This window comes from Hemitrygon akajei, chromosome 27 (genome assembly GCF_048418815.1).
Source record: "Hemitrygon akajei chromosome 27, sHemAka1.3, whole genome shotgun sequence".
NCBI classification, from domain to species: Eukaryota; Metazoa; Chordata; class Chondrichthyes; order Myliobatiformes; family Dasyatidae; genus Hemitrygon; species Hemitrygon akajei.
In genome coordinates, this window is record NC_133150.1 from 53,043,788 (window position 1) to 53,056,111 (window position 12,324).

Genomic DNA, 12,324 nt, shown 5'->3' on the forward strand with positions numbered 1-12,324 from the left:
GGAGGCGAGGCGAGGTGGCGCCGACAAAGATGGCCGCCCCCATGCCTCGCACGCGGCACTGCTCGACCCCGTTTGTGGTTTGGACTTACATGCCTTGGCAAACTGGCCTTTCTTTCCGCAGCTGGAGCAGATAGCTTCTCGGGCCAGGCAGTGTTTTCGGGGGTGCTTTTCAAGTCCGCAGAAGTAACATTGTGCGGACTTGCGACTGGCAGCAGCTGTGGTCGGTTTCGGGAAGTTTGTGGACTCAGGACTGGCAGCGGCGGGTTGCGAGGTCTGCAACGTCCACGGGGCCGGCGGGAGATCGCGCGCCTGGACAGCATCAGCGTTGTGCAGAGCAGCCTCCAGCGTGTCGGCCAGCTCGATCGCCGACTGTAAGGTGAGATCGGCGTGTTCCAGCAGCCGCTGGCTTACATACACTGACCTGATCCCCGTAACGAAGGCGTCTCTTACTAGCAGCTCCGCATGCTGTTCTGCCATCAATCCCCTGCAGTCACAGGCCCGCACCAGTGTCTGTAGGGCCCGGACAAACTCAGCGCCTGACTCTCTGGCCCGCTGCCGCCATGTTGCTAAGCGATGTCTTGCGTAGACGGTGTTCACCGGCCTCCGGTATTGTCTTTTGAGGGCATCCATTGCACCCTGGTAGTACGTTTGGTCTCTGATCATGGAGTAAACCCTTGGACTGACTCAGGAGAGGAGAACCCTGTGCTTTGTGGCAGGATCGGTCACATGAATCTCCTCCAGGTACGATTCAAAGCATGCTAGCCAGAGTTCGAAAGCGTCGACGGGTTCCTGGGATTGTGGGTCGAGATCCAATCTGTCTGGTCGTAAAATGCTCTCCATGTTTTAAAATTGCTGCTAATAAAATTGATGCACCATCAATAACTCTCGGAGACGGGAGGTGAACGATAGGCTTTTATTAGCAGCAAAATGGAGCACGGCATCTCGGAGACTAAGGGAAGGAGCAGTGCCTCCATTTGCCTTTATACAGGGGTCTGTGGGAGGAGCCACAGGAGCAGTCAGCAGAGGGGTGTGTCCAGTCAGGTATCCATAGTTTACCACAGTAACACACACAAAATGCTGGTGGAACGCAGCAGGCCAGGAGGCATCTATAGGAAGAAGTACAGTCGGCGTTTTGGGCCGAGACCCTTCGTCAGGAGTGTGATCCACCATGTGCCGCCTTTCCTACACTGGGAACCCCTGCTTGCGCGATCCATGGTAGACTCACCTACTGCACCGCCGTTGCCTCAGAAGCGGAGTCAGAGGCGAGGGAGAAGGCCCGGTGTCCTGGTGAGGCTGAGATGGCGTGCAAATCGGCCATCACTCCCTAGCATACTCCTGGTTAACGTAAAGTTCCTAGATAACAAGCAGTGCAAGCTGAGAGCCAGAATCTCCTATCAGTGGGAAACAAAGGAATAATGTTTTGTGCTTCGTGGAGACCCGGCTGACAGAGGAGATCCCGGATCATGCCATCAAGCCCTCTGGGTCCTCCCTGTTCCAGGCTTACAGGTCGAAGAACCTCTCTGGGAAGAGTAAAGGAGATGGGGAATGCTTCATGGTCAATAATGTTTTTGTTCCGCAGACCTGGAATACCTGGTGCTGTTGTGCAGACCTTTCTGTCTGCCGGGAGAGTTCACGACTGTTATCATCACGGCGGTGTACATTCTGCCGCAGGCTGATACTGACCTGGCTCTCAAGGAACAATCTGTGCAAAGTCATCAAGGCAGCGAAACAACAATACAAGGACAAGATCCAGACACAATTTTCCACCAGCAACACCCGCGGCTTATGACAAGATCTGCACACCATCGCAGAGTTCAAAGCTAAATGCGGTGGAGTTTCCAGCATCACTGCCTCTCTCCCAGATGAGCTAAATCATTTTTACGCGCGATTCGATGTTGCCGATACTGAGCCCCTGGGGAGACATGCTGATGACACAACCAGCAGCTTGGTCATCTCTGAGACCAAAGTACACAGGTGTTTCCAACGGGCGGACAGTCGCACGGCTGCGGAACGGGACGGCATCCCAGAGTAGATACTCAGAATGTGCGCAGCACAACTGGTAGGTGTGTTTATGGACATTTTTCATCTCTCCCTCTCCCCGTAAAGTATGCCCTCCTGCTTCAAAACATCCACCATTGTTCCTGTACCTAAAAAGACCAAGGTCACAGGTCTTAATGACGGGTGTCCTGTCCCACTCACCTCAATAGTAAGCAAATGCTTTGAGAGGCTGGTCAAGGATTACATCTGCAGCAAACTGGACTCCTACAATTGGCCTACCAACACAACTGATGGACGGATGACGCAATAGCCTCAGCTCTAAACGTTGTCCTTACACACCTGGAGAAGGATGCTTATGTGAGAATGCTGTTCTCGGACTACAGCTCAACATTCAACTCCATAATTCCCCCCAGGCTCGACAAGAAGCTCAGAGACCTCAGCCTTCACCCTGCCTTGTGCATCTGGATCCTGGACTTACTGTCAGATCGCCAGCAGGTGGTAAGAGTGGGCTCCCTCACCTCTGCCCCTCTGCCCCTCCACACAGGTTCTCCTCAGGGCTGTGTCCTCAGCCCCCTCCTTTACTCTCTGTATACCCATGACCATCTTGCCACCCACAGCTCCAATCTGCTAATTAATTTTGCTGATGACACTACACTGCTTGGCCTAATCTCAAATAACAATGAGGCAGCCTGCAGAGAAGAAGTCATCATCCTGATACAGTGGTGTCAAGAAAACAAACTCTCCCTCAATATTACAAAAACAAAGGTGCTGTTTGTGGATTACAGGAGGAATGGAGACAGGCTAACCCCTATTGACATCAATGGATCTGGGATTGAGAGGGTGAACAGCTTTAAGTTTCTCGGCATCCACATCACCAAGCATCTCACATGGTCTGTACACACCAGCTGTGTAGTGAAAAAGTCACAACAGCGTCTCTTTCACCTCAGACAGTTGAAGAAGTTTGGTATGGGCCTCTAAATCCTAAAAATTTCCTACAGGGGCACGATCGAGAGCATCGTGACTGGCTGCATCACTGCCTGGTATGGGACCTGCACCTCCCTTTATCACAGGACTCTGCAGAGAGTGGTGCAGACAGCCCAGTGCATCTGTGGATGTGAACTTCCCATGATTCAGGACATTTACAAAGACAGGTGTGTAAAAAGGGCCAGAAAGATCATTGGGGACCCGAATCATCCCAACCACAAACTGTTCCAGCTGCTACCACCTGGGAAATGGTACCACAGCATAAAAGCCAGGACCAACAGGCTCTGGGATGGCTTCTTCCACCAGGCCATCAGACTGATTAACTCACGCTGATACAATTGTATTTCTAAGTTATATTGACTGTTGTACATACTATTTATTGTAAATTGCTATAGATTGTACATTGCACATTTAATGTAAAGATTTTTACTCCTCATGTATATAAAGGATGGAAGTAATAAAGTCAATTCAATTCAACAGCTAGGGAAGGATGTGCTCTCGTTGGAGAAGGTTCAGAGGAGGTTCACAAGAATGATTCTGGGAATGAAGGATTCTCATACCAGGAGCAATTGTTGGCTTTCGGCCTGTACTCACTGGAATTTAAAAGAATGAGTGGGGAATCTCATTGAACCCTATCAAATATTGAAAGGCTTAGAGAGAGAGTGGATGTGGAGAGGATGTTTCCTGTGTTGGGGGGTCTAGGAGCAAAGTGCACAGCCTCAAATTGAGGGGTGTTCCTTGTGAACAGAGATGAGGAGGAGTTTCTTTAGCCAGAGAGTGGTGAATCTGTGGAATTCGTTGCCACAGTTGGCTGTGGAGGCCAAGTCATTGAGTGTATTTAAGGTGAAGTTTGATAGCTTCCTGATTAGTCAGGGCATGAAGGAATACAGGGAGGAGAAATGGATCAACTATGTTGAAATGGCAGACCAGACTCGATGGCGAAATAGCCTAATTCTATTCATATGTCTCATGGTCTTAGGGAGTCTCAGGATGAACTAGACGATTATTACCTGCTCTACCCCTCCCTTCCTCAGGCACGGTTTCAACAATGCCCATGCCAAGTGGCATCTCCTGAGTACTCGCTGAGGCCAGAATCAGCCAGTACCTTGCCACAGGCGGAGGCTCCCAACAGCTCCATGGGAGAGGGATGGTGGGGGGATGCAGAGGGGATCAGCAGAAGATTGATGTAAATGTACCATGAATTGAACTAGCAGAAGGTCTAAGAAAATGTCTCGCTCACTCTGTTATTAGTATAAGATACACAGTGTTGTACAAAAGACAATGAAATTAATGAACATGGAGAATAAAGATGCAGAACACGTGTGTAAGGTTTACAAGAGTTTTCTGCATTCGCTCTAAAAGCAGGGACGCCGTTTTCATAAATGTTATTGCAAATGTGTGGGAACTTTTGTTAAAGGAAATCTATACTGTTATCTGTGTGAAATGAGAAGTGTTTGATAAAATTGTAAGTGTTTTGCAATATTGCTTAGGGCAATTTCAACATCAAAGCATTAGAACTGTTAAGGGGACTTGTTTGAGAACTGGCTACTCCCTGGATAACCAGTTTGTTCAACCTCTGTTTACACCTTCTGTTTTCTAATCCAGTCAACAGTCTGGTGAACCTGTTCTGCACCCTCTCCAAAGGGTCTACATCCTTCCCGTAAAGCAGTGATCAGAACTGCACAGATCTTCCCAATGTGGCTCAAACAAAGTTTTATATAGCTGCATCATGACTTCCCAGTTTTCACACCTAGTACATTGATTTCAACATTTAAGAGAAGTTTGGACAGTAGAGTTATGGAGGGCTATGGTCAATGGGAGTAGGCAGTTTAAATGGTTCAGGATAGACTAGAAGGGCCAAACTGCCTGTTTCTATGCTGTACTTCTCTATGACTCTATGACCCGAACAGAGAAGGCGAGCATTGAGAGTTCAGAGGGGATTAATGAAGATAGTTGATGATGGTGGGGCAGTGGATATTGTTTACATGGACCACGATAAGCATTTGATAAGGTTCACAGAAACAGAGAGAGCCAGTGCCAAGGTGCCCGTCTAATATTGCCTGGTAATTCATCTCTATCCCCTTTCTTCCCTCCCATCCTTCCTCCAACTCAGCACCCTCATCAACTTCCTTCCTTCCTTCCCCACAAAACGGCTCTGGACCTGATCCCAGTTCCTGGGTTCAGAAGGGTCCTGGGCCACACACCCTTACTCTGCATCCCTTCCAAACAGTTGAACAGCTGGACTGCTCCATTTCCAAATTAGCAACAGGTTGTCTCTGCGGTTACAGCCTGAGCAACTTCCTCTTTCCTCGTAGGCACTGAGAAGTAAGCTTCTCTTTTTCTGTGCCTGACTCTTACCCCGACAGCACAGACGGAGCTGTACTCTGGATCTAACCCTTCCTCTGAGAATCTGATAGTGTGAAAGTTGTGGCAAGGTGAGGGTTAAGCAGATGCGTGCAAACGGCCCAGGCAAGAAAGGTCATTGAAGGTCGTAGCTTCCCTTTGCACTCAGGGAGCGAGAGCCATGTAGGCATAAGGATCCAAGGCACACGCACCAACTAAGGGACAACTACTTAACTAACATCGAGGTCTCGTCAGTTTCTCGGTTGTAGTTTTTATTAACTTTTAGCATCTGCATTGTGAATGGCGATTGATTCTGCAGATAAGGAATTTGACCAGACACAGTTTACCAAATGGTCAACATCCGTAAATGCTTGTTGATTAGTTATAAAAATGTCATTTCACAGTTCTGAATTCATAAAGTTTAGTGACAGGGCCGTATTGTTCTTCAAGAGGGACAGTGTGATTGAGGAATGACTGTGAATCCTCAGTGTCCAGTTAATCGCGACAACAATGGGACAGTCTAGAGGCTGTTTCACAATGTATTTAACTTGTGCCTTGGGAGTGTGTGAAGAGACATTGTACAGGAGTTTCACTCTCCGTTTACCCGGCTCTGTCTCTCCCCGGGAATTCGTGATGCAGAAATGCCCAGCCAGAAAGTAACACAGACCCTGGAGAGAAGGAAGTGAAATACAAAGACATGTTATGAATAAAACTCACATGCAAAGACGGAGATGGAGAGAGTCAGGCAGGAACAGATCAGCAGTGGCCCAGTGATCATCTTTCTCAGGGAATGGTCAGCGGGTGCTGGGCAACAGCACGAATATTCTTCTCACTGTGGATCCTTGGCGATGTGCATTTCGCTTGTGTAGCAAGAATGTAGAAGCTCAGTGTGAGGCAGAGAGGTCAGCTGGAGGAGGTGTGTTCTTAAGTAGAAAGCCACAGTATTGGATGTCAAGAGCAAACTATCTGATGACAGTGTTTCTGCGAGAGGAACTAATTATTCTTCCCCACACCACTCAGAAATAAAACTCCACAGTATCTTAGGGAGATAATTCCAAGCCACCCTCCACCATCCCGGCTGTAAAAAGAAATACTCCCTATCTCTGTCCGGAATGGCTGACTCCTCATTCTAAATGTATGACCACTGGTCTAGACGATACTGCCAGGGAAAACATCCCCTCGACACACACCGTCCCAAGGCCTGGACATCGGATACTTCAGTGAGATTACCTCTCGATTTTGAAAATTACAGAGAGGACTGTCGCCATCAGCTTCATCTCTCTTCATGGGACAAAGTCCATTAGCACAGTGCTGTTTGTGGGATCTCACTGTGCACATTGCCTGCTGTGTTTCTCTGAACGTTAAAAGATTTTTGACCAACCGAGGCAGGGGTTGCAATCATATCCCTATTTGGACTGAGAGCCATTACTGCCAGGACAAGAAGTCTGCAGGGCCCACAGTGAGATGGAGTCAACAGGCAGGATGCACTGGAGTAACATGGCCTCACAAGGACTGGTGTGTGACAGTGTATCCAGTGACTGGGTGTGGGTGAGAGTGTACCCCAGTGACTGGGTGTGGGAGAGACAGTGTACCCAGTGACTGTGTGTGTGGGTGAGAGTGTACCCCAGTGACTGGGTGTGTGGGGGACAGTGTACCCAGTGACTGGGTGTGTGGGTGAGAGTGTACCCCAGTAACTGGGTGTGGGAGAGACAGTGTACCCAGTGACTGGGTGTGTGGGTGAGAGTGTACCCCAGTGACTGGGTGTGTGGGGAGAGTGTACCCCAGTGACTGGGTGTGGGAGAGACAGTGTACCCAGTGACTGTGTGTGTGGGTGAGAGTGTACCCCAGTAACTGGGTGTGTGGGGACAGTGTACCCCAGTGACTGGGTGTGTGGGGACAGTGTACCCCAGTGACTGGGTGTGGGAGAGACAGTGTACCCCAGTGACTGGGTGTGGGTGAGAGTGTACCCCAGTGACTGGGTGTGGGAGAGACAGTGTACCCAGTGACTGTGTGTGTGGGTGAGAGTGTACCCCAGTGACTGGGTGTGTGGGGACAGTGTACCCCAGTGACTGGGTGTGTGGGGACAGTGTACCCCAGTGACTGGGTGTGGGAGAGACAGTGTACCCCAGTGACTGGGTGTGGGAGAGACAGTGTACCCAGTGACTGGGTGTAGGGGAGAGTGTACCCAGTGACTGGGTGTGGGAGAGACAGTGTACCCAGTGACTGTGTGTGTGGGTGAGAGTGTACCCCAGTGACTGGGTGTGTGGGGGACAGTGTACCCAGTGACTGGGTGTGTGGGTGAGAGTGTACCCCAGTAACTGGGTGTGGGAGAGACAGTGTACCCAGTGACTGGGTGTGTGGGTGAGAGTGTACCCCAGTGACTGGGTGTGTGGGTGAGAGTGTACCCAGTGACTGGGTGTGTGGGGAGAGTGTACCCCAGTGACTGGGTGTGTGGGGACAGTGTACCCCAGTGACTGGGTGTGTGGGTGAGAGTGTACCCCAGTGACTGGGTGTGGGAGAGACAGTGTACCCAGTGACTGGGTGTGTGGGTGAGAGTGTACCCCAGTGACTGGGTGTATAGGGGAGAGTGTACCCCGGTGACTGGGTGTGTGGGGCAGTGTACCCCAGTGAGTGGGTGTGTGGGGGAGAGTGTAGCCCAGTGACTGGGTGTGTGGGGGAGAGTGTACCCAAGAGACAGGGTGTATAGGGGAGAGTGTACCCCAGTGACTGGGTGTGTGGGGACAATGTACCCCAGTGACTGGGTGTGTGGGGACAGTGTACCCCGGTGACTGGGTGTGTGGGGCAGTACCCCGGTGAGTGGGTGTGTGGGGCAGTGTACCCCAGTGAGTGGGTGTGTGGGGGAGAGTGTAGCCCAGAGACAGGGTGTATAGGGGAGAGTGTACCCCGGTGACTGGGTGTGTGGGGACAGTGTACCCCAGTGACTGGGTGTGTGGGGGAGAGTGTACCCCAGTGACTGGGTGTATGGGGGTCAGTGTACCCCGATGACTGGGTGTGTGGGGGACAGTGTACCCTCAGTGACTGGGTGTGTGGGGGAGAGGGTACTCCGATGACTGAGTGTGTAGGGGACAGTGTACCCCAGTGACTGGGTGTGTGGGTGACAATGTACCCCAGTGACTGGGTGTATAGGGGAGAGTGTACCCCAGTGACTGGGTGTGTGGGGACAGTGTACCCCAGTGACTGGGTGTATGGGGGTCAGTGTACCCTAGTGATTGGGTGTGTGGGTGACAATGTACCCCAGTGACTGGGTGTGTGGGGAGAGTGTACCCCGATGACTGGGTGTGTGGGGGACAGTGTACCCTCAGTGACTGGGTGTGTGGGGGAGAGGGTACTCCGATGACTGAGTGTGTAGGGGACAGTGTACCCCAGTGACTGGGTGTGTGTGGGAGAGGGTACCCCGGTGACTGGGTTTGTGGTGGAGAGGGTACCCCAGTGACTGGGTGTGTGGGTACAGTGTAATCCAGTGACTGGGTGTGTGGGGACAGTGTAATCCAGTGAGTGGGGGTGTTGGGATTGTGTACCCCAGTGACTGGGTGTGGGGGGGGAGGGGCAGTGTACCCCAGTGACTGGGTGTGTGGGGGACAGTGTGATCCAGTGAATGGGGGAGTTGGGATCGTGTACCCCAGTGACCGGGTGTGGGGGGGACAGTGTAGTCCAGTGAATGGGGGTGTTGGGATAGTGTACCCCAGTGACTGGGTGTGGGGGGAGGGGCAGTGTACCCCAGTGACTGGGTGTGTGGGGGACAGTGTGATCCAGTGAATGGGCGTGTTGGGATAGTGTACCCCAGTGACTGGGTGTTGGGACGGTGTACCCCAGTGACTGGTTGTTGGGGGAGGGATCGTGTACCCCAGTGACTGGGGGCATAGGGATGGTGTACCCCAGTGATTGTGCGTTGGTACAGTGTACCCCAGTGACTGGGTGTGGGGTGAGGGACAATACCCCCAGATCAACTTCAGGAGTGTTTCCCAAGAGCCGGTGATGTTAGAGGGAAGAGGAGGGTTGGAGTGTTCAGGGAAGGTAGGGTGGGAGGGAGATAGATGCCCTGAGGACCCAAGAGCTGATGGTGAGGTTTGAGGGATACAGGGTTGCAGAATGGTGGTGGGGGAAGGGGTGCTGGGAGGCCAGTGGCAGCATGTAAAGTCTCGACTGGAGGTTCTGGTGGTCAAAGTCCAAGATGGAACTGGAGCTAGGTGTCACACGATTCGCAGTTTGAAGGTGCCCGGGGTTGTAGGAACAGCATTGATGGTGGTGGAATGCTGGTTCTGAATCTGTTCAGGTTCATTGGAACTGGTGTTGGTGATAGTAGTGTCGTGTCGTGCTCCAGAGGAGCCCAGAGTCGTCCGAGCAAGGAATGGAGTCAGAGAGATTCATGGGGACGTCCGATGGAATTGAGGACTGACCAGGAGTCAACAGTGACCGTGATCTGGGGGGGTCCAGGGCCGTCGGAAATGGAGACAAACATTCGATCCTTGCTGGGTGTGAGGGGTGAAAAGAACTGGCTGCTGAAGGCATGGATCTGGCAGAGGATAAAATATTGGAGAGGTCAATGGCAGGCAGAGGAAAGAGAGACCCAGGGTTGTGGCAGAGACTAAGATAGGGTCACCAGATATCTCCAAATAGCAGAAAGAGTGGTACATAGAATGCAGAGAGAGAAGCAGTCAATGGAATGTGAGTACCTGGGGTCCTCGGCGGATCCGAACCAAGAAGACCGAAAGCAGATCTGGAAGTCATGTGGCACAAGATGGTGATGAAGGCAAGCTCCCAGGAAGGATACGTGGCTGTGGTAGCGGGTCTGGGTGAGCACATTGTCAAAGAGTTGGAGGGTAACAGAGACCACAGAGAAGAACCAGTGAAAGAGGGTTTCACTCAAAAATTGTTGAAGGGAAGATTTAAACCTCTTCAGGGTAGGCATTCCTCAAAGAGACTTTGCAGTGGACTAAGCATGAGAAAATCTGTAAATTTGGAAATCCAGAGCAACACACAGAAAGTGCTGGAGGAACTCAACAGGTCAGGCAGCGTCCATGGAAAAGAGAAAACAGTTGATATTTCGGGCTCTTTGTCTCTTCACCCAGGTCAGCCATTGTAGATGTTGAATAAATTTTGTTCACTCAGACAGCCCCAGCTGACCTGCGCTGAGCAACTGTGCTGGGGAGGGAGTTCACCGATGTGAGTGAAAGAATAATCCTAGTGTTTGATTCCTTCAGGCCCACAACTCTATTCTAGCTCTACTTTCAGCTTCCGCTTCTCTGCATGTACATCTGGCTGCAGAAGATGACACAGTGGAAGCTGTCATCTCAAAGACCAGGGATTGGGCTGATGCCCAACACCTACCCCAGAAGATGTAGGTGGAGCAGGCGGGGTAGACATATAGGCTCCCCGTACATTTGTGAGGTGTAACAAGATTGTAGCAGAAGGGCCGACGACCTTGACCACCATCTCCTACAGGCCTCAATATTCATGTTGAGATGAGTATGCTGTAGCTCTTCACCCTACGAATTGTCAGCGTTTTGAATATCGACGGGGCTGCAGGAGTGGCTGGAGCCACTACAGCTATGCAACTGAGGGCCCCACCACAGGAGCTATCAGAGCCACAGATCACTCCTGCACAGACTATTACACAACTAGTGTAAAGTGTAACAAAACTATGCACAAAAATAACAAGTGCACAGGAAATGGAGATGCATTTGGGTGGGAATGGAAGAGCAGTCCTTGAATGGGGGCGCTGCTAACTTCAACCCCTCACTGGTGCAGACGGAGGCTCCCACATCGCTCTGTTCTCTCTACTCTCATGACTGTGTGACTGTGCACAGCTCCAACCACATCCACAAATTGCCAATGGCACAGCTACTGTTGGCAGAATCTCAGAAAGCATTAAGAGGTGTACAGTAATGAATTAGATCAGCTGTTTGTTTGGCCTTGCAATCACAACCTTCTACTCAACTTCAGAAAGACCAAGGAACTGATTGTGGCCTTTGGGAAGGAGAAGCGGGAGAACACACACCAGTCCTCATTGAGGGATCCACAGTGGAAAGAGTGAGCAGCTTCACATTCCTGGCTATCAACATCTCAGAGGATTTGTCTCACCCAGGCCCACCATATTGATGCAATCATGATGGAAGTGTGCCAGAGGCTCTGCTTTATCAGGAGCTTCTGTCACCAGACCAAACACTCCAGCAAATTTCTACAGGTGTCCCATGGAGAGCATTCTGACTGGTTGTATCACCGTCTGGTATGGAGGCTACAGTACACAGGAGTGTAAAAGGCTTCGGAGGGTTGTAGACCCAGCAGGGCACAACCGCTTTCCATCACCACAGATGTTTTCCAAAGGCAGTGCTTCAAGGAGGCAGCATCCATCATTAAGGACCGTCATCATCTGGAACATGTCCTTTCTCATTATTACCGTACAGGAACCTGAAGACCCACACTCAACATTCTAGGAACAGCCTAGAAGTTCCTCTGCTGTCTGAGTTCTGACCTGTCCATAACTTATCAAAACTACTTCATCATTCCTCTTTTGCGCTCATTGTGATTGTAACCAAGAGTAATTTTCATGCCTGCACTCCGCTGCTGTCACAGTGCAACGCATTTCCTAACTTATGGCAGTGACGATAAACCTGATTCTGATTCCAAAATGGGCCGTCTTCACTTGGTTAAGAGAGAAAAAAGTAAAGTCCTAGAACTGGTGGATGTTGTCCTGAATGGACTGGCCTGGGAAGATGGAGAAATGGTCAGAGTGGATCATTTGGGTCAGAATGGAGCTCAGACCACTGGCCATCACCTGGGCAGAGAACCTATATTCCATACTGAATACAGTCTGGGTGCCAATTTCTCAAACAGTGGAGCCCTTCACCATGAGAGGGGCATCTCCCTTCTCACCAGGCTTTCTCCTAACAACCTGGTGTAGTCACATCCCAGGAGATCCTGAAAGAACCTGAGGCTTTTTGAGAGTCAGTCCAAAAAGCCACAGGGATTTGCCTCTCT

The 12,324-nt window shown here is 50.9% G+C and overlaps 1 protein-coding gene across 3 annotated transcripts in view; it reads right to left on the reverse strand.

The window, feature by feature from the left end:
* The window catches only part of LOC140717406 (SLAM family member 5-like), a 50,185-nt gene extending 43,985 nt beyond the window's left edge, over nucleotides 1-6,200 (reverse strand). For all 3 annotated transcript variants that reach the window (XM_073030953.1, XM_073030952.1, XM_073030951.1), the window contains exon 1: nucleotides 6,043-6,200. In XM_073030953.1, coding sequence (XP_072887054.1) covers nucleotides 6,043-6,103 — 61 coding nt within the window. In that variant the 5' untranslated portion in view covers nucleotides 6,104-6,200. The remainder of the gene's footprint in view (nucleotides 1-6,042) is intronic.
* Between the last annotated feature and the right edge of the window lie 6,124 nt (nucleotides 6,201-12,324).